General features: G+C 41.3%; 1 protein-coding gene across 1 annotated transcript; it reads left to right on the top strand.

The window, feature by feature from the left end:
* The first annotated feature begins 1,772 nt into the window (after nt 1-1,772).
* Nucleotides 1,773-22,105, top strand: TMEM52B (transmembrane protein 52B). The gene is made up of 6 exons (XM_061630290.1): nt 1,773-1,888; nt 2,233-2,353; nt 2,637-2,680; nt 6,266-6,303; nt 10,163-10,333; nt 20,484-22,105. Exons 2-6 carry the CDS (start codon nt 2,300-2,302, stop codon nt 20,705-20,707), a joined length of 531 nt encoding a protein of 176 aa, XP_061486274.1. The 5' UTR covers nt 1,773-1,888; nt 2,233-2,299; the 3' UTR covers nt 20,708-22,105.
* Nucleotides 22,106-23,856: the final 1,751 nt, after the last annotated feature.

The following is a 23,856-nucleotide window of genomic DNA, read 5'->3' as shown; positions in this document are numbered from 1 at the left end:
TTGAGAGTTCTGTCTTAGTTGGCTTAAATTGTAGTGGGAGGAGGATTGGTGATGGTGGATACTGGGTATTTTGGCAAAAAACTGTAATTGTATTGACTCTATGTTAAAGTTATCCTACAGATGGTATATATCTTTCTCAAATAAACCCAACATTATCTGGTAATTGTTGGACGGGCTGTCAGGAATGTGGGATGTATCACCATATGTGATGGGCATGTCTGTCAGACATTTTAGAATCTAGTTTTTTATGAAATCCAACTGATTATGTTGCACTTTTTAATTTCTTTGCAGCTACGGACTTGGGCACTGGACATTTACTTGTAGTACCACACTTAACGATAGTGAAGGGGTGAAAAGATTTGAAAGGTGCCACAATGTATAACAATCATAATATTTGGTACATTGCCTTTTTGGAAAAACTGGCATATAAATTAAGAGCAGCACATGGTACTCTCAAGAAGGACAAATTTATTTCCATGTGGTTCCTATTTATTACATACATAAATCAAAAAGAGCATAACGAAAACTACACCTCGTTATGCAAATATGTAGAATGTGTAATTACATTACTACTGTTTTATGTTGGAATGGTGTCCCATGGATCTGTGCAGCAATACTGATGGTGTGTTCATTATTTGTTCCACTGGGTTGAGGGGGAGGGGAGAATTTCTCAGGGTGATTTTGTTGCCCTAACATGATTGATTCTTTTGTCATTTTTTTCAACTGCTTGAGCTGGATGGTGTGCTGCTTTTTTAGAAGTATAAAGAGTATATGGAATAAGGAAGTTTGTGACTTTGAGGTTTTGGGGGATTTTTTAAAAAAATTGCTTGGCATTCTCAATGGGAGGGTTGTGCCCCAGTAGCCTCAATGGACCAGCCTCCTCTGCACATTTTATACAACAAAAATGCCCATGCTACAAGTACATAAGATGATTCAAGATTGCCTGTATGATATTTATTATTTCACACTTTCATTCAGGAAGAATAGAAGAAAGTAATATCTGAAGACTTTAGAAGTCTCCAGGTTGCACGACATGTTATAGAAAAGGTTCTGGATCAGTCAACAGAAGCACCATCTCTCCACCAAGACTTGTGAATCTGCTCGCTCCCTTGCTGAGAACTTGCACTGCAAAATATTGCGTTCAGTTTGGATCTCAAAATAGGCCTAGGAGCTCCTGAAGTGGTCCAAACCAGAACCAGCTTCTGATTCCAGTAAGCACACCAACATGGTGTGGGTTGTGTTTCTGCACCTTTATTTGCATGCTGTTCTCCTCCAGTTGCATGCATGTGCTATTTTTAAAAATCCATTGGTTTCTGCTCACTGCCTCTGAAAGGTGTGCCCGAGTAATGATTCACCAGCTTAATTGTTGAGACATGATTGTAGCAGAGGGTAACAAGCCATTTTAGACCCAAAACCGGCCAACTTTGCCGACACAGAGATTACACACTCCAGAGGATTGCTATTGGAAAATGTTTTCCAAATTTTACATATTGATATATGTGCATGCTCATTTCATAAATTCATGCACAGAATGTGCAGGATTGTAATAGTAATCCTGGTTATGCATGTTTAAGAGAATGTTTAATTTAACAGCTTGAGGGAGAGTGAAAGGAGAAAAACAATCCCCGCTAAAGTGGAAAGGGTAGAGAGCTTGTAGGACTAAACACTGAAATTGCAGTAGTTTGCTGTAGATTAACATCTACACCTTTGACTCCTCATCAGAACTTTGGAGGCAGGGAGGCCATGTGGGAGTAGTGTGTGTGAGTGGAACACTGGGAAATATTTTTTCGGATATTTCTCTTCACCTTTTGTTCCTGAAGGAACATTTCCCTTTCAAAAGGAAAAGCATTTAGATGCAGGAGGAAGAGGAACAGAGAGCTCATCCTAGGTAAACCAGATCAACATTTCATCCTGAACTAGATTGGGGGCAGAGGAGAGAAATAATACTAAAGATGCAGAAGCATTTTTCATAATAAGAGGAGTCTCTCTTCAACTGTACTGGGCTTTTGCACTGAGTTTCTCAATTAAGTAATTCAGTAAACATTCAGAATGTGCATATATTGCGCATGGCATAACTGAAAGACTGAAAGGCTGTTATCAGAGACATACATTTTACAAAGCAAAAGAGAGAAAGTATGAGGTTTAACAAAAGTTATGGGAGGGAGGAAGTGAAAAAAGCAATGATTTATGATCTCCTAAGACAATTTATCTGTCCATTATCCTGGCCTGAAGATAGCGCATGATGAAGTTTGGAAGGAGGTACCAGCTTTGGAAAATATAAGATTCAATACGTCTACTGATGGGAAAGTGTAGCCGAGTTGTGACCATCTCTGCTTTGACATGCCTCTCTCAGGTAAGATACACTGGATCCCCCTTACAGGCTAGCCAGAAATTAAAGCAGAGAGGAAAGCCAGTATGAAATGAGAATTAGAAGAGAGTTTTAGGGATCTGTATTGTAAAATGCAGAAAGGGTATCTGTCATGCAGAGAGGGAAGAGTGAAATATCTGATTAGATTGGGGTGAGAACATTGTACAATTTGAGGAAGGGGGCAAAGATTTGAAAATGGGATGGATGAAGATGGAAGATGAAAGAATGAAAGCAGAGTCTGCCCACTTTGATTTTTTTTCTTTTGAAGATTCCTCAGGTGACACTGCAGGACAGCTGTTCAGATGCTGACCAGTGAGTATGTCACAGAATTAACTGCTTCTTATAAGCACAATTAAATATCAAGAGAAGTGAAGGAGTGGGATTTTGACTCAGTTTGTGGTTGGATGAGGATTGGGGGAGAGGAAGACACACAGTATTTGGCAAATGGACTAGGGCAGTGGTTCTTCACCTGGGGTGCATGCACCCCGGGGGGTGCGAGACACTTTTTCTAGGCGTGCGAGGTGTTGTTCAAGAGATTTTAAAAATTCATTTATCTTAGCTAAGTTAGGCTAAAACACACATTAAAATTAAATTAAAATAAAATAAATGAATGGTAGTTTTTCAGGAGGTGCGAGAGATTAGTCTGGAAATCCAAGGGGTGCTGGCAGTAGAAAAGGTTAAGAACCACTGGAGTAGGGATTGTCAAAAAGTGAGTTTGTTGGTGATGCAAACTGCATAAGCACAGAATGATCAGTTTGGCTGAGTCAATAGGGTTCATTGTGCAGGTGGCTGCGACATCAAGTTTTCAATATTGTTTTTTTCAAAAATATACTTAGGATAAGGATCTTTCTAGTAATCCTCACCGAGGATAAGTTGCCTAGCTTGCTGGAACATACAGGCTGCTGGAGAGCAGCTTGTGTTTGGTTTCCTTCTTTCCTCTTCCTTATTCCTGTGCTATGCTTACTTTAGCCAAAGTTTGCCTTAGTGTCATCTAAACCCAGGCTTGTGGATAAGCTCTTTCCATCTCACCAACCATGGTGTCACTAACAATTGGCACCAATGGGAAGCCCCCCCCCCAGCTTACTAACCTCCATACAGCAGTGATTATCTACATTGTTGCTGTGGAGGGAAAACAACCTTCCTTCATCACACACTGAGTACATGGTATTTAATTTTTATTAATGTACTTTTTATAAATATATTTAATTTTTATACCGCCCCTGCTCGTGTTGCTCACCAACCCTGCCTACATCCCCACCCTGCCCTCTCACCAATCCCTGAAACATTATACCCCTCTAACTCCCTCAGACAAACCTGTGAAACCATGGGTGGGGAACAATTTTTGTTCCCACCTTGTCGGCCAACTTTAACTGATGAGCGGGGCAATCCCAATGCCAATCACTTGACATAACTCTAATGTCACATGATTGACCCCTATCAAAGTTGGCCCACAGAGCGGGAGGAAAGAGGTTCCCCACCGCTGGTCTAATGAGTTAGTGTGTGTGGGGGTGTTGTTGTTGTTATGTGCCTTCAAGTCGATCACGACTTATGGCGACCCTATGAATCAGTGACCTCCAAGAGCATCTGTCATGAACCATCCTGTTCAGATCCTGTAAGTTCAGGTCTGTGGCTTCCTTTATGGAATCAGTTCATCTCTTGTTTGGCCTTCCTCTTTTTCTACTCCCTTCTGTTTTTCCCAGCATTATTGTCTGTTCTAGTGAATCATGTCTTCTCATGATGTGTCCAAAGTATGATAACCTCAGTTTCATCATTTTAGCTTCTAGTGACAGTTCTGGTTTAATTTATTCTAACACCCAATTATTTGTCTTTTTCGCAGTCCATGCTATGCGCAAAGCTCTCCTCCAGCACCACATTTCAAATGAGTTGATTTTTCTCTTATCCACTTTTTTCACTGTCCAACATTCACATCCATACATAGAAATCGGGAATACCATGGTCTGAATGATCCTGACTTTGGTGTTCAGTGACACATCATTGCATTTGAGGTCCTTTTCTAGTTCTCTCAAAGCTGCCCTCCCCAGTCCTAGCCACCTTCTGATTTCTTGACTATTGTCTCCATTTTGGTTAATGACTGTGCCGAGGTATTGATACTCCTTGACAAGTTCAATGTCCTCATTGTCAACTTTAAAGTTACATAAATCTTCTGTTGTCATTACTTTAGTCTTTTTGACGTTCAGCTGTAGTCCTGCTTTTGTGCTTTCCTCTTGAACTTTCATCAGCATTCGCTTCAAACCATTACTGGTTTCTGCTAGTAGTATGGTATCGTCTGCATATCTTCAATTATTGATGTTTCTCCCTCCAATTTTCACACCTCCATCTCGGTCCAATCCCACTTTCTGTATGATATGTTCTGCATATAGATTAAACAAATAGGGTGATAAAATACACCCCGTCTCACACCCTTTCCGATGGGGAACCAATCGGTTTCTCCATATTCTGTCCTTACAGTAGCCTCTTGTCCAGAGTATAGGTTGCGCATCAGGACAATCAGATGCTGTGGCACCCCATTTCTTTTAAAGCATTCCATAGTTTTTCATGCTCTACACAGTCAAAGGCTTTGCTGTAGTCTATAAAGCACAGGGTGATTTTCTTCTGAAATTCCTTGGTCCGTTCCATTATCCAACATATGTTTGCGATTTGATCTCTGGTGCCTCTTCCTTTTCTAAATCCAGCTTGGACGTCTGGCATTTCTCGCTCCATATATGGCAAGAGCCTTTGTTGTAGAATCTTGAGCATTACTTTACTTGCATGGGATATTAAGGCAATTGTTCGATAATTACTGCATTCTCTGGGATCTCCTTTCTTTGGGATATACTGAATGCTTCCAGTCTGTGGGCCATTGTTTAGTTTTCCATAATTCTTGACAAATCTTTGTCAAAATTTGGACAGATTCAGTCTCAGTAGCTTGTAGCAACTCTATTGGTATGCCATCTGTTCCTGGTGATTTGTTTCTTCCAAGTATTTTAAGAGCAGCTTTCACCTCACATTCTAAAATTTCTGGTTCTTCATCACATGGTTCCTCCGTGAATGAATCTGTCATCCTGTCATGTCTTCTATATAGTTCTTCAGTGTATTGCTTCCATCTTCCTTTTATTTTATCTCAGTCAGTCAATGTGTTCCCCTGTTGATTATTCAACTTCGCTACTCGTGGTTTAAATTTCCCTTTCATTTCTCTAATCTTTTGGAATAGGGCTCTTGTTCTTCCCATTTTGTTGTCCTTTTCTATTTCTATACAATAACTATTGTAATAGTTTCCTTTGTCCCTAGGTACTAGTCATTGTATAGTTGCATTTAGGGTTCTGACCTGGCAAAGCCTCTCCCCCCACTTTCCCCTTCCCCTTTAGAGTGGGCTAAGACACCCCCCCGCTTTCCTCCTCCCCTTTAGAGCTGGCTAAGGGCCCACTGCTTTCTCCCCTCACTTTTTTACAGACATACAAAAGAGAGAAATTATAAGAAAACCACCTCAAAAGAATTTGTTTATCAGACATATTTTTTCATTAATTGGAATTAGTCCAAGTCTTGCCTGTTTGTAGTTCCTTTGGGCTGGTTGGCTTATCACTTCCTTGTATGAACCACATGATTAGGCTATCATAGTTATGTTTCATTCCACCTTGATGGATTCTGTATGTAAATGACTTTGGGATCCAGTTCGTTCTTTTAAAAAAATTAGCTGAAATGTAAGTAGCAAGTCATGAAATAAATAAGTAAATAACACCATTGATCAAACTGTTATATTTCTTTTAATCCATTCAAATGCATAGATGCCAGTTAACAACTCTCACATAACTGTAGTGAAGAGAAATCAAGTTCATGTGCAAATTGGTCTTTTATTTCTATGACACTAATATTTTCTTGAATTCCCTTTTCTCCCCAAAGGTGCTCAGACACAAAATGGCTCCATCTCTGGTACATTTGGTAAGTATTTTTGGGGGGTTAGATTCCGGCATTGTGTAGGGGGTTGGATTTGATGGCTTTATACACCCCTTCCAATTCTATTATTCCATGATTCTATGATACCATAAAGGAACTTTAAATCAGGGCCAGTTCACAACCTAACTCCACTGAGGTATTTGCCCAAGCCTCAGTTTTATGACGGCACATGTGTACTTCCAGCTTGGCCAATCTTCTCTCTTTTTAGGGTGACATTCACACCATACATTTAAAGCACACACCACTAATACTCATGGCTTCCTCCACCCCTAAATCCTGGGAACTGTAGCTTATCCCTCACACAGATCTATGGTTCCCAGCACCCTTAATAAACTACAGTTCCTAGGATTCTTCGGAGGAAGCCATGACTGTGAAAGTGGCATAACAGTGCTTTAAATATTAGTCCAGGGTTTCAGGAGGCAGTGTTTGGAAGCTAAGCAGTAGTGTCTGACAGGTAATAGTGTCTGATGGGATGCCTAGTGGAACATGGTAGGGATAGAGGGCAACATTTGACAGATCAGGGAAAGAATTTCAGTGTTCCTGATGCCTTGAAGTTCTCAGGGCAAGTAAAGAATCGGGGGGAGGGTCCCTTGATTCTAACCTTCACTCACTTATTTCCCTGGAGTCTCTGAGTAGGAGGCTATAACTCTGGAATTTCAGGCCAAATGAAGACAAGGCAACCATTGAGTAGGGAAAGGGGAAGCCCTCACCCCCCAAGCTTTATCACTCATACAAGGTTTCAAGTTGTGGCAGTGGTGGCTGATGCCCACTAGGTCTGGTAGGGCTTGGTATGGGGGGCAATGAGGTCATGGTTAATTTCTGGTTTTCCTGGTGCCTTCAGTCTTGGCCAGGGAGACGCAGGTGGCTCCTGCAAAGCAGACAGACACAGTGTGAGTGGGGCAGGGTGCGGCTGCCTGGAGTCGTTACCTGCTTCCATGGAGGTGTGGCTCTCCCATCTGGGCTGCATCTTCAGGTGGTGTTGGAGGTGCTACTGCTGCTGCCTCCTCTGAGGCGGTGTCTCTGCAAGGGAAGTGGACAGGGGGGAGGCAGTGTGGCCGGGTGGTGGTTGGGGCTCCTGCTTGATGGGCTCCCCTGACCGCCTTAGCTCTGCAGTCATGAGGCCACCTCCACTGAGCAGTGCATCTCTTATGCAGCATGTGAGGTGGCTGGGGAAATGGCTGGGGGATAACAGGAACACTGTGGGGCTGAGAGTGCCACTGGGAGCTGTGGGGAGGGCTGGAGGGGCCTCTGGAGGGGACTGTTTGAGGCTGCTTCCAGCCTTCCATGGTGGGGATGGGGGCTTGGGGCCTCTCCCAGGGGCGGTGGACCCTTCCTGGACTGACCTTGTGTCTCCATTGCTGGTGTCCCGTGTGTGCTGATTATGCTGGCCTTCAAGAGCTCGGCTGCTGCTGCTGCTGCTACGTACCTGCTGGAGAGGGAAGCTTGGGAGAGTGGTGTTAGCATGAGGGCTGTGTTTGTTCCCCCTTTATGGGATGGGGTGGATGTCATGGGGGAAGTGTTCAAAGTGCCCATTGTTTGTGGATTGTGTTTCCCAAGTGCAGACTGCCTTTTCCCCTGCTATGCCATAGGTTTCAGTGAGTGATGTGCTCAGTTTATATGCTGCTGCTTGATTGGCCAGGATCTCTGCTGGATCCAACAAGCTCTTTTGGAAAGCTGGTGGGGAGGGGTTGGCAGGTGAGCCTACACCTGATGTATGGGGATTGGGCCCTCCCCATTAATTTCCATTGTGTGTTTCGACCACCCTTTCCCCTGGTGTAATTTTTGTTGTGATTGGGGCCAGCAGGAGTGGGCGTGATGTGTGTAAAATGTGGTGTATGTCCCCCTCCCCTAAGCTGCTCCTGAGATACACCCCCAGACCACCGCTTTTTCAGGGGTTACACCCTGGCTGCCTTCTCTTCTGCTAGGTTGGGCTTCTCTGGCAGATCTCTGGCTGAGCCAGGTTGGGTTGGATGAGCTACAGCTGTGCCGGGGTTTGTGTGTCTTGTGCTGGCATAGGCTGGCTGAGCCAGGACCCAACTTGTTCATCCAGGGATCCACCGTATCCAAATCCCCTCAGCCTGGCATAAATACCAGTTGGATTGCGCTGTTAGTGCCTTGGTTAACTCAAAATTCTTTCTCCTTTTGATCAACCACCTCTACGTAGGTTTCACTTCCCCACTCAAAGTGAAACAGTCTGGAAATGTGCAACAACTCCACACATGCCCTGCTAACTGGATTACCAATGCCAGGATGTCTGGGTTATCAACTACTCTCTTGCTTTCTTCCCCCTCACCCCGTCCCATGAAATACATAGTCCAGGGCTCAGAAGTAAAATAAATATCTGGTCCTCTTCAAAGTACTGCTAAGCTTTTTGTTTTTATAAAAATAATAAGTGCTTGCTCTTATCCCCAATGGGAGTTAATTATCTTGCATAAGCTCATATCAAATTTTCAGATACTTTTAAAAAATAAAAATGCCCAGTCCATTCTTGGGGCAGTTTGTCACCAAGAATCTCCTCCCTCCCCAATCCTGACAATAAAAAGGCCCAACCCCATCCATGAAGAAACCAGATTCTCCCGCACACACACAGGTTATGATGTCAGCCACACATTGTGGGGACTCTTTTCCCTTCCCTTCCCACTACAATAAATAGAATCCAGTCCAGCCTATGAACAAACCAGATTCTGCCCCACTTCCTAGCCAAACACCCCTTGTATCACTGAACCCAGACGTGGAGCAATGAACTCACAGAAATATATTGCTGATTTCACAGACTGGTAGGCTGGCTAGCCACAGAAAAGAAAACAAGATTGTGCTTGCTGCTAGTTTAACCCGGTGCTTGCAAAAGAAGAGAAAAGTAACTCAGCCATAGAGAAGAGCAGTTAAGCAGCTTGCACATGCATGTATCTGACTGGCTCAGATTGAAATACATGCCTCTAAATAGTTGGGGAGGCTCTTCATAATCCTGCCCTAATGCCATGGAAATCTCAGTGCATTTCTGAGGGTCTTCTGATTGGCTAGAGTTTATTACAAGGGGAATAACATCAAAATGGAGGGTCAGAGGGGTCCCCTGCCCTCCCTAAGCCACTCCTACTGGAATTTATTATTTTAAAACGTTTTTTACCCATTGAAACAGGGGTGTGACCATAGAGATGATTGTGATTGGCTTAGTGTCCAGAGACTATTATTATCCAGCACAGGATATGGACAGAAACAAGCCTAGGGTGTCTCTGAAGTAAAGCACTGAATGTAAGGAACAGAGAAAGGACTGAGTTATAGGTTGAGAGGGATTGGGGTATGAGGGTGGGCAGTGTCCTACCTGCCTCCACTGACTTGGGGATAAGTGGGTGAACCAGTGGGAATTTTTGCTCAGGTGGTCAGTTTCTTCCAATCCAAATTTTGCCTTGATTTTGGAGTTCTAAATTTCCTAGGCTTGTTTCTAGAGTGAAACTAGTACATGAGGAATTCATCATTATGAATGCTTTATTGTTTTGTTTTCTGTTTCCAGCTTTTCTATACAGTGTATGTGCTGTTTGCTGCAGGTTTCAGTTTTTTTAGTTCCTTCATATTTTTTCTTCTCTATTACTAATCTGCACATGTGCATTGATAAATCACCACACAAAAACAATGATCAAGAGTGCCTTTTTGCATTGTTTTATCAATATGTATTAATGTGGGGTGAGTGGGTGGAAATTCTGGAATTAGACATTTTAGTTGGACCAGAAATTCCAGGGGTGGAATGGTGGCAAATCTGTTCACCTCTTGATTTAAGATGTTAGTGTTCCTCCACAGCAAGAAAAATAAATGGCAGCAGTTCTGACCTCCCTTTTCTTTCCACTTCTGGGCTTGTGGTTGTGATTGGTGGACTCCTCCTCCTCTGTGGCCTTGTCTCTGTTTGTGTGAGGTGTTGCTGCCTTAACTGCCATCCAGTAGGGGAAGACACCAGCTCCCAGCCATATGAAGTCACAGTCATCGCATTTGATCATGACAGCACCCTTCACAGCACCATCACTTGTGAGTGGAACAACAATATTAGTCCCAAAGACTCATATTTGGAACTGTGGTGGGCCAATTGGGGAAGTTCCCAACCCAAACTGTGTTTGTTATATGGATAAAAGCTAGGTCTTGTGTAGCCTATACAACACTGACTCACATATGATTCTCCACTCTAACGCTTAAGATATGCAGAAAAGGCTTCCAGCTGCTTAATGGTGCACAATGCAAGAGTTTCTCAGAGTGGCTTTGGACATTTCACCTTAGGAAGAGAAAACATGATTTACTCTTCCCTTTTCCCATCATGTTTCTCCCTCATGGAAAGATGTATGCAATCCAGATGTTAGGAAGGTACATTTAAATCACATTTAGAGCAGCCTCGGACATTATACCATTTGTTTTTTAACTGTGGCCACCAATCTTTTTGGATCAGTGGGCATATGTCAAAAATTTGTTTGTTTGTTTAAATTTGTTAGTTGCTTTTCTACACACAAATGCAAACCCAAAGTGACTTACAGTTAATAAAAAATAAAACATGTATAATGATTAAAAACATATAAAAAGTTAAAAACGAAAAACACTACATAAGGGTGGTGGAGCAACCCTTTTTAGGAAGGCTACACAATAGAAGCCCTTCAAAAACTTTCCAAGGTTGAGAACCAAATGCCTGGAAGAAGAGAAATGTTTTTGCCTGGCACCTAAAGATGGATCATGATGGTGCCAGGCATACCTCCCTGGCGTTGCCATTCTCTACCCCTCCTTGGGAGGGGGCACATGAAGAAGGGCCTCTGATACTGGGTTGGTAAGTATAGGGAGAAGCCGTCCTTGAGAGAGAGTTGTTGTGGGCACCAGTCACAAAAAGGCTGTCATGGAGCATAGCATAAATTAGAAAATATTCTTTCTCATTTACAAAATGAGAGCGAGTACAGTCATTGCTGCTTCTGTGCCTCTCTGATATTTACCATGGGAAGTCATTTCTGTCCCCCTGGTCCCAATTGGGGATATATAACTGTTACCAGATCCGCCCTTAGCATGTACGGGGCCCAGGGCAAAAGCATAGTTGCCCCCCCCCACATTCTCAATGTAACAGAGACAACTGTGAACAGCTTACAAAACAGTATTATTTCAAGACCATTCCTGGGAAGGAAAAAGCCAACTGTGGTGCAAATTCAGAAGTCTGGCCTACAAATTCCCAAGGAGTGTGAAATGGTGGAAGACATTCGCCCCAGTTAGCCCCGGCTGGGGGGGGGGTGGGGGAGGCGGCAACAACACATGCTATCTATCCCTTGAAGGAATGAAGCTGCCTGGTGGTTTTTTATTTGCTTAAGAACTAGCCACTTTATTCTGCTACATACATGTCTGGGAGGAAAGAAGAATGAGAGAGTCCAAAGCCCAAACCTGGGAGAAGATATTTCAAGAAAAAAATAGGCCTTCATGTAACCAACTCATGACCCTTGATTGGCTTGACCATGTAGCCAACTAGAAAAACCTTTTCTTAAGATAGACTGTGCCCAAGTTCAATCTGTTGAGATGGGCAGTGAACAGATGGGGAGGTGTGAAATGGCAAGGATTCAAGGGGCATCTCCCCCCCCCAAAAATCCCTTTACTAGACTGAAAAATTTCACACTCCAAATTTGTCTAGACCTATTCTTCACAAAATATAGTGATCACAACAGAGACACTCGTGGTTGTTAGACAACTAAGGTATATTCAAGATAGAACCAATGGGCCACATGTAGTCATGCTGATTATTTTCAATGAATAGGGCTAACAATAGATAAAGCCCACCATGACATCACCCAGATATGAGGAAGAACCACAGAAATAGCTACCAGGTCACTCCAGGTGTAAATTGGCCTAAATTTGCATTGATATTGGCTGGATGCTATGATTGTCTACACACCATCAGTCGGCGCACTCTGATGATCCACTATGCTATTCCAAGTGTGTGTGTGTGTGTTTTAAATAAACTTTGAGGCCTTTTTAAGCTGAAGAAAGCCTCTTTTAGTTTTGCAGAGTGTATCCTCAATGTGTATTGTTTGTGTATTGTCTTAGAAAGTGTGAATCAGGTAGGTTCGCCTTTAAATGCAAACAGAATCAAATTCCTCCCACATCCCTACTGGCGACCCCATGATAAGCATCATTGCAACCCCTCCTTGACTCTTCACCAAATTTCTTCGTTTTGCAAATGAGACAGAAAAAAATCCGGCCTCATACTGAGAAAGCAAAGTCATTTATAAAAGTAGGGGTCAGGATTCAGCTCCGCACTATTCCAGGCCATGCCTGTGACCTTAATAACATATTGTGGCCCACCTATGAGACAGAAGTAAGATGAGGGATTGTGTCAAAGTAAAGAATACACATACTGTACATACCCCAAAGGAAAACAAACAAAGGATAAATTAAATGCATTCCTTAACAGACTAATAAAAAAGATTTAAAGAGGAGTTCGTTTATTTATTAGGAGTTATATAAAAATCTAGTAAAGCAACTGCATAATATGTACATTGTCCATTTTTTAAAAAAGGAATATAGCTTTTAAAACCACTCTGTGAATTGGACAGGGAAGTGATAAACCCACATCTGGAGACCAATTGGAGATTTACCATTTTCTTTGGAAGCAATTACATACTTACTAAACCATTTTGCAATTTTATGACTTTGGGATTTGCAGATATGAATGTCTTCCAATGGTGCTTCTGTGCAGAAGAACACATAATAAGAGTTCAGCTCTCTTATTTTTCACTTTGATTTAAAACAATTGTGGGGTTTTTTTGTACATTGAATGAATGAATGAATGAAACTTTATTTTTACCCCGCCCTTTTTTCAAACTGAAACTCAGGGCGGCTTACAAATAAAACTACATGTAGTTAAAAACATAGAAAAACATACAATTAAAATACAATTAAACTATGCACAACCTTAAAACCGTAAAAGGCACTTAAAAATCTAAAAACAATTTAAAATAATACAGATAATAATGTAAAACAATAAAATAAGCCTTGTAAAGCCCAATTCTAAACACCTTCTATCCCAAAGGCCTGTCAGAATAAAAAAGACTGTACTTGCCGGCACCTCAATTAAACCAAACAGAACTTCCATTGAGGATTAATTGCCACCTTGGATAATATAATCCCTGGGCTTTTAAATGTCCACCAGATCATCTCAGTGGAATATCTCTTCAATAATTACATTTCTGCTAGAGCCCTGATAACATTATGTGATGATAATACAACGAATAATATCTATAAAAGAAGACAGACTCTTCTAAATCACAATCTTTTATTATCTAGGGTATTTAAAAATTGTGCTCCACCTCAATGTTTGATTTCGCGTGATCTACCAAAATATAGTCCTGTTTTGACTAACAGTTCTGATACTGCAGAACATCAAAATCCTGAATTCTACAGCACCTCAGACTCGAATCATGGTCTTAATGCTATAAGCCCTCTAGAAAATGAGAAATTCCTCCCGGAAGAGATTCTTCTACTTGACTCATTTTCCTCTTTATCGATAGATGCTAAAAGTGAAATAATCACGAAACTTGAAATTCTCTTACAGACTTTAAAAACGCAAATGGCAAATGTAACCCCCGGAGTGAGAATTTATGAAAACATTAAACTGAATGCTACTGAAACAAATAAAGATCAGCCCTCCATGTGGAGGACTACTAATACTCAATCTGTACAAAATGTTTCCTTAGAGATACCCAAGACAACGACTTTATCTAATCCCAACTCTTATCTCCTACAAGGTTATTGACCAAGATTGTCAAGTGTAAAGTGGTTCTTCTCTTTGGTTTCTTGGAATATTGCTGGATGGTCTAGCAAAATACAAATGCCAACTGTTAAGGATTTCCTATCCAGCTATGATATTTTATTAATACAGGAAACTTGGGCTAGGGATGAAATATACCTAGATTCTCAGCCTTCTCCCTTGAAGCTCTGCGAAGCAATAGGGGGGGAAGAGATAAGGGAGGTTTATGTATTCTGGTTACTACCAGAACTGATGCTGTGATCTGCTCCTTAACCCCCTTGCGGGATCTAGCTGTGGCAATATTGTTAAAATCTACATCCTTTGTTTACTTAATAGTAAATGTATATATTCCTCCTAGTAAAAGAAAAAATTCTACCAAAAAACAATTTACCAAACTAGAATCTTATCTGTTAAGCTTGATTGACTCTTTCCCCGAAGCCATTTTAATCCTAGTGGGGGATTTTAATGCCAGAATGGGTGCATCAGATAATGACTTATATTCTAAATATCATCTAGAACCCCCGGCGATAGATGATCCTATAATAATCCCCGTAAAACAATCTAGGGATAGAGGAATAAATTATGCAGGTTTGTGCCTAATGCTTATGTCTGTGAAATTAAATTTATCCCTGTTAAACGGCCGTATAAGGGGAGATTTCGATGGAGAGCTAACATGTCTAGGGCCCAGGGGAGCATCTGTCATAGACATGATCTTTGTCCCGCTGGAACTTTTTGCTCAAATTAAATGCTGCAGAGTTTTGTCACGACCTGAAAGTGATCATTTTCCGATATCTTGAAATGTCTATGGTACAAATAAATCCCCTTTTTTAGAACAACGAACATTCGCTGCCACGGATGTTGAGATATGCCCAGCACGGATTAAGTGGATTCCTAAACTCCAGGAAAAGATCGCTGAAGGTCTCAAGTCCTTCGAATTACAGACTATCAAAAACCAACTTATAACAGCCGCCTATAGCTCTGTAAGCTACCATTACTTATACCAGTTGATTAATAAAATTCAATATTTGATTAGAACAGACCCCAGGAAGTCACTGAGAAGGTTTACCAATAAGGCGAACCTGTGGTTTGATAGTGAATGTTATGAAGCAAGAACACAAGTAAAATATTTTCATCAAGCATTTAATTTGCATAGATCTCATGAACATCTAGATAGATTTAGGACAGCTAGAAAAAAATTTAAACAGCTAATTAAGCGGAAGAAGATTCTTGCCCTAAGACAATCGTGGCAAAATCTCCTTCAGGCTTCTAAATTAAAAGATTCGACTATGTTTTGGCGTATAATAACCCAACACTGGCCTAAATCCAATCTTCGATTAGAATGTGCCATTGCTCCAGCTATTTGGGAAAACTATTACACCACTCTTTACCAGGGAAATTATATCATGGAAGACTCCAAACTGGACCCCCATATAGAACCCCCTGTATGGCCTCCAGTTACTTCAGCTGAAGTCCTAGATCTTATAGCTACCCTCAAACCAAATAAGGCGCCAGGGCCAGACAATATACCCCCCGAAGTCTTTAAAGCAAACGCAAAGTGGTGGGCCCCCACCTTGGCTGCATTATTTACTAACATCAACTCTTCCATGGTTATACCACAAGGGTGGGGTGCTGCAATAATAATTCCATTATACAAAAAAGGCTCTCGACTGGACCCTGCTAACTATAGACCGATAAGTTTGCTTAATATAATTAGTAAGCTATACACCACTTACCTCTATAGGAAATTACTAGATTGGGTTAACCATACCGATTTGTTAGCACCTGAACAAGCAGGTTTTCGCATAGGACGATCGCCGTCTGACCATGTTTTGGTTCTTCAGCATCTTATTACCAAATACAGCAAAACTAACGGTCAGGCTTTATATTCGGCCTTTGTAGATTTAAAGGCGGCCTTTGATTCTATATCTAGATCTAGACTCTGGGTGAAAATGCAAAACTTGGGAATTGATAGGCGTCTTTTAATCTTGATACAGGGCCTTTATCATAATACTTCCCTGCAGATTCGGTGTAATAACGAAGGCCATTTAACGAAGCGTATCTTTACCTATAAGGGTGTCAAACAGGGGTGCATTTTAGCACCCTTACTATTCAACATCTATATAAACCCCCTAGTGGCCAAACTTACATCTATATCATCTCACCCTCCAATGCTAGCCTCTAACCCGAGAGCCTGCCTGTTATATGCAGATGATATACTGCTCCTTTCACAGACACCCATTGGTCTCAAAAGATTGATGGCAGCTCTGTCATCCTTCTGTCAAGAAGAAAAACTGGTAGTAAATCGGCAGAAGACTAAGGTTCTTGTCTTTACTAAAAAAAGGACAAAACATATCTGGAGGATTGACAACTTGCCGATTGAGCAAGTAAAAACTATTAGATATCTCGGTATTGTACTTCAAGCATCAGGTTCCCATCAGATGCATATCTCCTCCTCCCTGTTAACTGCCAGACGTACAACAAAGGCCCTATTATCTTTCTTCTATACCAAAGGGGGCCAATTTATCTTTCCAGCCATAAAAGTATTTGCTGCGAAAATCCTCCCGCAACTCTTATATGGGGCTCAAACTAGTACATACACCAATTTTACTAAACTAGAAGCCATACAAAACTCCTTTATAAGATCAATATTTGGAGTCCCTACTTGTGTTCCAAACTTTATATTGAGACTAGAATGTGGTCTCCAATACATAGAGTCTTGCGTGTGGAAACTGAGATTACTATTATGGTTGAAATTAATTTTTAGGCCCATCGGGTTGGCTCCACATGTACTTATAGATAAAGTTCGTTCCCCTTGGGAAAAAATGATTCATGACAAACTTTTAAGCCTAGGCTTTTCTTTGCCCTACATTCTCCAGTTGGGTTATGACTCTGCTTGTGCGATAATTAAACAACGGTTAAGAGATATTGACTTCCAGCATCATTTACTTCTTGTAAAGAAACAAAGACACAACCCGAAATTTTTCACCTTAATGTCTTACCTCATGAATTTGGAACTCCCCAACTATAGAAGGGCTTTTACTCTAATTAGATTAAATATATTGCCATCCGCTGTATTGTCTGGTAGATATAATAAAATCTCATACTCTGAGAGACTTTGCCCCTGTGCTGATGGAGAAATTGAATCAAATGAACATGTTCTTCTTCGTTGTATATTTTATCATGATTTAAGATCTCAATTGATTATGCCTATTGTGTCGTCTCTTCCATCTAGTCCTGAATCCTTTTACATAGATTATCTACTAGGCGATTATGTACCTGAGGTGACACTTGCTGTCGCCAAATTTAGCGCTGCTGCTATTAAATGTAGGAAAATAAAAGTCCAATAACTAATTTTAATCCGATTGTTTTGTATATTGATTTTATTTGATATATATCTTCTTGCTGTTAAATCAAATGGAAGTCATTTGTATTTGTTTTACTTTGTAATATTTATGTATGAAGGGTCAATTTGACTGTAAATAAACTCACTCACTCACCCTTAGTAACATATCGTGGCCCACCTATGAGACAGAAGTAAGATGAAGGATTGTGTCAAAGTAAAGAATACACATACTGTACATACCCCAAAGGAAAACAAACAAAGGATAAATTAAATGCATTCCTTAACAGACTAATAAAAAAGATTTAAAGAGGAGTTCGTTTATTTATTAGGAGTTATATAAAAATCTAGTAAAGCAACTGCATAATATGTACATTGTCCATTTTTTAAAAAAGGAATATAGCTTTTAAAACCACTCTGTGAATTGGACAGGGAAGTGATAAACCCACATCTGGAGACCAATTGGAGATTTACCATTTTCTTTGGAAGCAATTACATACTTACTAAACCATTTTGCAATTTTATGACTTTGGGATTTGCAGATATGAATGTCTTCCAATGGTGCTTCTGTGCAGAAGAACACATAATAAGAGTTCAGCTCTCTTATTTTTCACTTTGATTTAAAACAATTGTGGGGTTTTTTTTGTACATTGAATGAATGAATGAATGAAACTTTATTTTTACCCCACCCTTTTTTCAAACTGAAACTCAGGGCGGCTTACAAATAAAACTACATGTAGTTAAAAACATAGAAAAACATACAATTAAAATACAATTAAACTATGTACAACCTTAAAACCGTAAAAGGCACTTAAAAATCTAAAAACAATTTAAAATAATACAGATAATAATGTAAAACAATAAAATAAGCCTTGTAAAGCCCAATTCTAAACACCTTCTATCCCAAAGGCCTGTCAGAATAAAAAAGAGTGTACTTGCCGATGGAAGGATGGCAAGGAGGGGGCCATTCGTGCCTCCCTACTAAGGGAGTTCCAGAACCTAGGAGCAGCCACTGAGAAGGCCCTATCTCGCATCCTGACCAATTGCACTTGCAAGGGTGTTGGGACTGAGAGAAGGGCCTCTCCTGAAGATCTCAGGGCCTGGGCAGGCTCGTATAGGGAGATACGGTCTGACAAATAGCCTGGACCTGGGCCGTATAGGGCTTTGTAGGTCAAAACCAGCACTTTGAATTGTGACCGGAAACAAACTGGCAGCCAGTGGAGCTGTTGTAACAAGGGAGTTGTATGGTCCCTGTAACCAGCCCCTGTTAATACTCTGGCTGCAGCTCTTTGTACCAGTTTAAGTTTCCGAACAGTCTTCAAAGGCAGCCCCACGTAGAGCGCGTTACAGTAGTCTAAGCGGGCTGTAACCAAGGCATACATCACCCTAGTCAGATCAGGCAGCTCCAGAAACGGGCGCAGCTGGCGCACCAGTTTTAATTGGGCAAATGCGCTCCTGGATACAGCAGTAATCTGGGCCTCCAAATTCAAAACTGAGTCCAGGAGTACACCCAAACTGCGAACCTGAGACTTCAGGGGGAGTGCGACCCCATCCAGCACAGGCTGAATCCCTATTCCCTGATCTGCCCTTCGACTGACCAGGAGCACCTCTGTCTTGTCTGGATTTAGTTTCAATTTGTTCGCCCTCATCCAGTCCATCACTGATGCCAGGCACTGGTTCAGGACCAGGACAGCTTCCTTGGCTTTAGGTGGAAAGGAGAAATACAGTTGGGTGTCATCCGCATACTGATGGCACCGAACCCCAAACCCCCAGACAACCTCTCCCAGTGGTTTCATATAGATGTTACATTATCTACAGGTTGGGTGTCTGTTGGGGGCTGTTTTAGATATAGGCTTTCGCTTGCCTTTTCTGTTGCTGATTCTTGGGCCTGGCGGTCATGCCACCATCCAACGCTGGGCTCGCTTGGTGCCTGCCACCAGGAGACTCCTCGCCCTGCTGGGCTCCATTTGCAGATGAACTACACCCCCTCAGCTTGCTCGCCGGAGGGAGGGAGCCGTCTTGAAAACAGCAGCGAGCCGCCTATTCACTTGCAGCCCACCGCGGTGCGCATGCTGCTTCCCAGGTCGCCGCTCCTGCCAATCTACAGCAGCTGCAGCATAGCGCCCCCAGACATCCAGCAGGCGCCCAAGCGCTGGCGCCGCCCGGCCAAGGCTGACCGTGACGGCGGTGCCAGGAGCAGGACAGGCGGCAGCGAGCACGTCCCCATCGAGCTGCTGCTGCATCCTCCTCCTCCTCTGGCAGCAGCACCCCTTTATTTTTTGCACCTGGGGTGGCCCACTCCCCCGCTGTGCAGATCACCAAGCGTCGGGCCCCCCCAAAGTGCGGGGCCTGGGGCAACTGCCCTGCGTCCCGGTGCCTAGGGGGCGGTACTGACTGTTACATTTAAATTTTAACTTTTCTACAAGTACTAACTACCCAATAAGTGAAGGTGGATGTTAAAGAACACCCTCCCTAAATAGCAAATGCAAAATGTGAAAACTTTGCAAAGAATTCTTTTTTCAAAACTTTGCACAAGAACTCTTTTTCCCCAATACCAACCTTAACCAAAGCCAAAATTGCCATCCTGTACCCACTTACTTGGGAGTAAGCCCCATTAAACTTGCTTCTGAGTAGACATGTATACCATTGTACTAGGAGTTAACTATGCCATGAATGCTTAATGAGAGCCTGGTCACTGGCAGGAGACATGCCTAAGCCTCTTTGCAAAGTTTTCACATTTTGCATTTGCCATTTAGGGAGGTGATTCTGTACTATCCACCTACACTTATTGTGTAGTAGTACTTGCAGAAAAATCCTGGTTGCTAGGAAAGGCTTCCCCCTTTTTTAAAAATGAAAGCTCAGAGTCTGGGCCCCTGGGGCTAAAGGCTTACACCTTTTTTAAAAAAAGAAAGCTCAGAGTATGCCTGGGGGTACCAATGAAGGTCTTTGTGGATGCTGGGTTGGAGACCCATGGCAGATAGGCAAGCAGATAGGCAATCATAGCGTGAGGATGATTTTTATCCTTATTACTGTTCTAAAAGTAACCTAAAAACTTCTGGTCTTTTACTTTTCAGCTTTTCATTCAGTGTTTGGCCCAGCTGCTAGGAGAGTACTTGCAGTAGCTCATTCTCACAGTGTTGTGCCAGCAATACATGCTGAAATGGAGACACCCCCCATTCATGAGGAGGCTGTACACATGAGTAGATTTACAGTGGCTAGAAGTGGAGAACAAGCTCCAGATTTCGAATCAGTCCCAGAGGAGAAACAGACTGTGGATGCTAAGAATGAAGATCCATGAGCAAATCACTTGTGAAGCCAAGACTTCTGAGCCAAACCATCAAGTACTGCCAAGAGAGATTCAGAAATGTACACTAATCCTCTGATAAGTAAATCTACTTCAGATTGTTCTCCTTTAATAGTAAAGAAAGGGTGTCACTTTATTTTCAAATTCCATAAATCCCAAACTGTATAATGCAAGACATAAATTGCATACAACTTGCTACATACATGTTTGTGGCAAGTATCCAAGAGCAGAGATTTTACTAGGGTTATGCATGTACACACCCCCCCCATTTGATTTGTAAATACAGATCAGACCCAATCTGGTTTGGACAGATTCAGACCCGATCTTACCTGATTTGGATCTGAATCCAGATCACAATCCAGATGTTACATTATCTCTTGAAATCCCATTGATTTACATTACAAAACTGAAACAGCCATAATTTTCTTGTCAGGCTCAAATTCTTGGTGATATCTTGGGATATTTCTAGCCAGATTTGTAATAGATATATTGCTGGACATCTGAGGTGAGATCTAGTTAGAAATGGTGCTGGGCTAAAATTCTGTGTTTTCGGTGAGACAGAATAATTTTCAATAGGTGACCATTCCTGGCACATTTTGGATCCTGTGTTGGAACAGCATGTGAGGCAAGGGTGCAGTCTAGAAATATCCATTTTAGTTCTACTAAGATTCACTGACATTATTTGGAGTGGGACCCCACTCTTTCATAATAGCTTTAGAATGATAATATAGTTACTAATAGCTTTAGAACTACAAAGACTTGGTTCAAATTCCTTGTTTGGCCCATCCTTATTTCTTATTAGTTAGTGGGGATGAATAGTGACTGTTTTTTGTTGTGGGCCTATGTGAGAAGCCTATGTTTGTGTGCTCCACCTATTTATTACAATAGGCTTGATCTGGACAACCTCTCAATGCATTTTGCCTAAATAAGAAAAAGGGGAGAAGGAAGAAATTGTTCATATGCTTCAGCTGTTGATTTTAGTTTTTTTCAGTCCTGCAGACTACTTGTATCTACTTACCTGGAAGTAGATGCGTTATTCTCCCAGCTGTCAATTAATGGTAGGCTTTTCGACTTCACTGTACTTGAATGATCATGGATTACTTATGTAGGAATTCTGCAAAAACTGGCAAATTTTGTTTCAGCTATGAAATACTACAGAAGTTGTACAGTGACGGGACCATGATCTTGTAACAATAGTGCCACAATCTTCCTGCTCCCAAGTGTTATACCATTTTTTGTATCAGCCAGTTCTGTGAGGTAAAAATTCAGATATGAGAAGGAAGATATTGTGTGTGGTAAAAATTCATTTGAACATTGTCTTATTGGCTAGGTAGTATTAATAAAGATAATTTCACTATTAAAACAGGCATAGTTTTGTTTTCCTTTAATTTTTCTGAGCAATGTGAAATGTTACATCCACGCAAACAAAAGTTGTTCTTGTAAACATTTCACAATAAAATTCACAAAGGATTTTATAGAATGGCAGCACAAGAGATGTATCAATGCACTTAGTAACCAGAGAAGCTAGCACATAGTTGGCCTGGTGGCTGGGGCGGCCCCAGTCTTCCCTCTTCTAAACTGAACTGAATTTACTTTGAATACCATATTCAGTGGCACTCTACTTAGATGGGGGCCAAAACTTGGGTTTCATACATACTTTTTTTCTTCCTTCTGCTTATCCAATAAGTCTCAACCAGTCAAATTCAAAGTGGCTTTTATCTCATAGTTTGCTTAAAGGCCTTGGATTCTCTAGGAATAAATAGTTCCAGTAAAGAACAGTACAACGTCACTGGGAACAAGCAAAGTGTATACTCTTCATTTCTTGAAGTTTTCAGGGGTTCTTTTGTTGCTTCTTGCTAATGTTTTGGCAAGACAGAAACATTAAACATTGCTCTTGTTGCTTGTCCACCTAATGGAAGTCTATTAAATCTACAGTATTTAGGCTGAGACGTCTCAGCTGGACATATGGTATTTTAATTTTTGTTTTTTGACGATTTTTTTTAAATCACAGATTGCTGCAGAAATGTGAACTGAATTTAAAACCAGAAAAATGAGAAATTGAAACAACTGAAATTGGCAGATCTTTCCATCCCTACCTGGGAGTCATATTATTCTCAAATTGCCTTTTCCCCTAACACACAAAACCTGGATGCATAATCACAGAATCCATTTGTTGATCTTTTGCTCTGGTCTGTGGCTGGTGAAGGGCTAGTAGAACATCTCAAATGTTTGCAGTGAATTTCTGCTTGTGATCTCTATTTAATCACTGACCTCCCACTGCTGTTTAGTGTGGTATTTTCTTTTCAGTTATGTGTTTGCCTTCATCCTTAACCCTTATCATTTCATGATTAGTTAGTGGGGATGAATTGAAGCAGACCATTAAAGTACATGAGCAGGGGAAGTGTCTGGATGAATAATTTGTTGGGATGTGAGTTATAACATTTTGAATATTTCCTCTTTGTAATGTATGAGTAATTCTTTGGGCTGCATGGCTCTTTTTCCATGCCTCAGGATGTGGGTAGAAGGTGAATGTTGAACTGGTAATTATTAAAGCTGTAGTCCTGTGCCTACTTTCTAGGGAGTAAATTTCCCTGAACTCAGTGGAACTTACTTCTGAGTAAAAAAGCTTAGGCTAGTTTTACTCTTAGCTTTAATCTTTGAGTCTACTCTAGACACATATGTTGTGTAGTACAATTAGTGGATCTGGATGCCTTTCTACCCACCAAATGTAGTGCACCCTAGATGAGCTAATATGCATCCACTCAGCTCATGGATCTCCCTTGTTGGATTGTGGAAGCTATGAATAAACAATATAAATATGATACTGATATTAAAATAGTAATCTGCTGGTTTAAGCTAATAAAAATAATAGATTAACTGGTTATTGAGTTTGTACTTTTTAAAATTGAAAACAAATATCTCCAGCACTGTTCCCCTACTACGTATTGTTACTCTGTTTGATCTACCTGTTGTTATGATTGCACCATAAATAGATGGAAATATGTGTCTTGGGTTTTGTAGACTTGTGTTTTTCAGCTGGCATGACCTGAGGGGCTGAAAATGCTGCTTGAATCAGTCAAAGCTAGTAGCTTTTTGTTGAGCACTTCCTGGAAAGTTTGTATTGGTCTCCTTTGAGAGGAAGA

The sequence above is a fragment of the Rhineura floridana genome, chromosome 1 (genome assembly GCF_030035675.1).
Source record: "Rhineura floridana isolate rRhiFlo1 chromosome 1, rRhiFlo1.hap2, whole genome shotgun sequence".
Lineage (NCBI taxonomy): Eukaryota > Metazoa > Chordata > Lepidosauria > Squamata > Rhineuridae > Rhineura > Rhineura floridana.
This window is presented reverse-complemented; position numbering and strand designations above follow the sequence as displayed.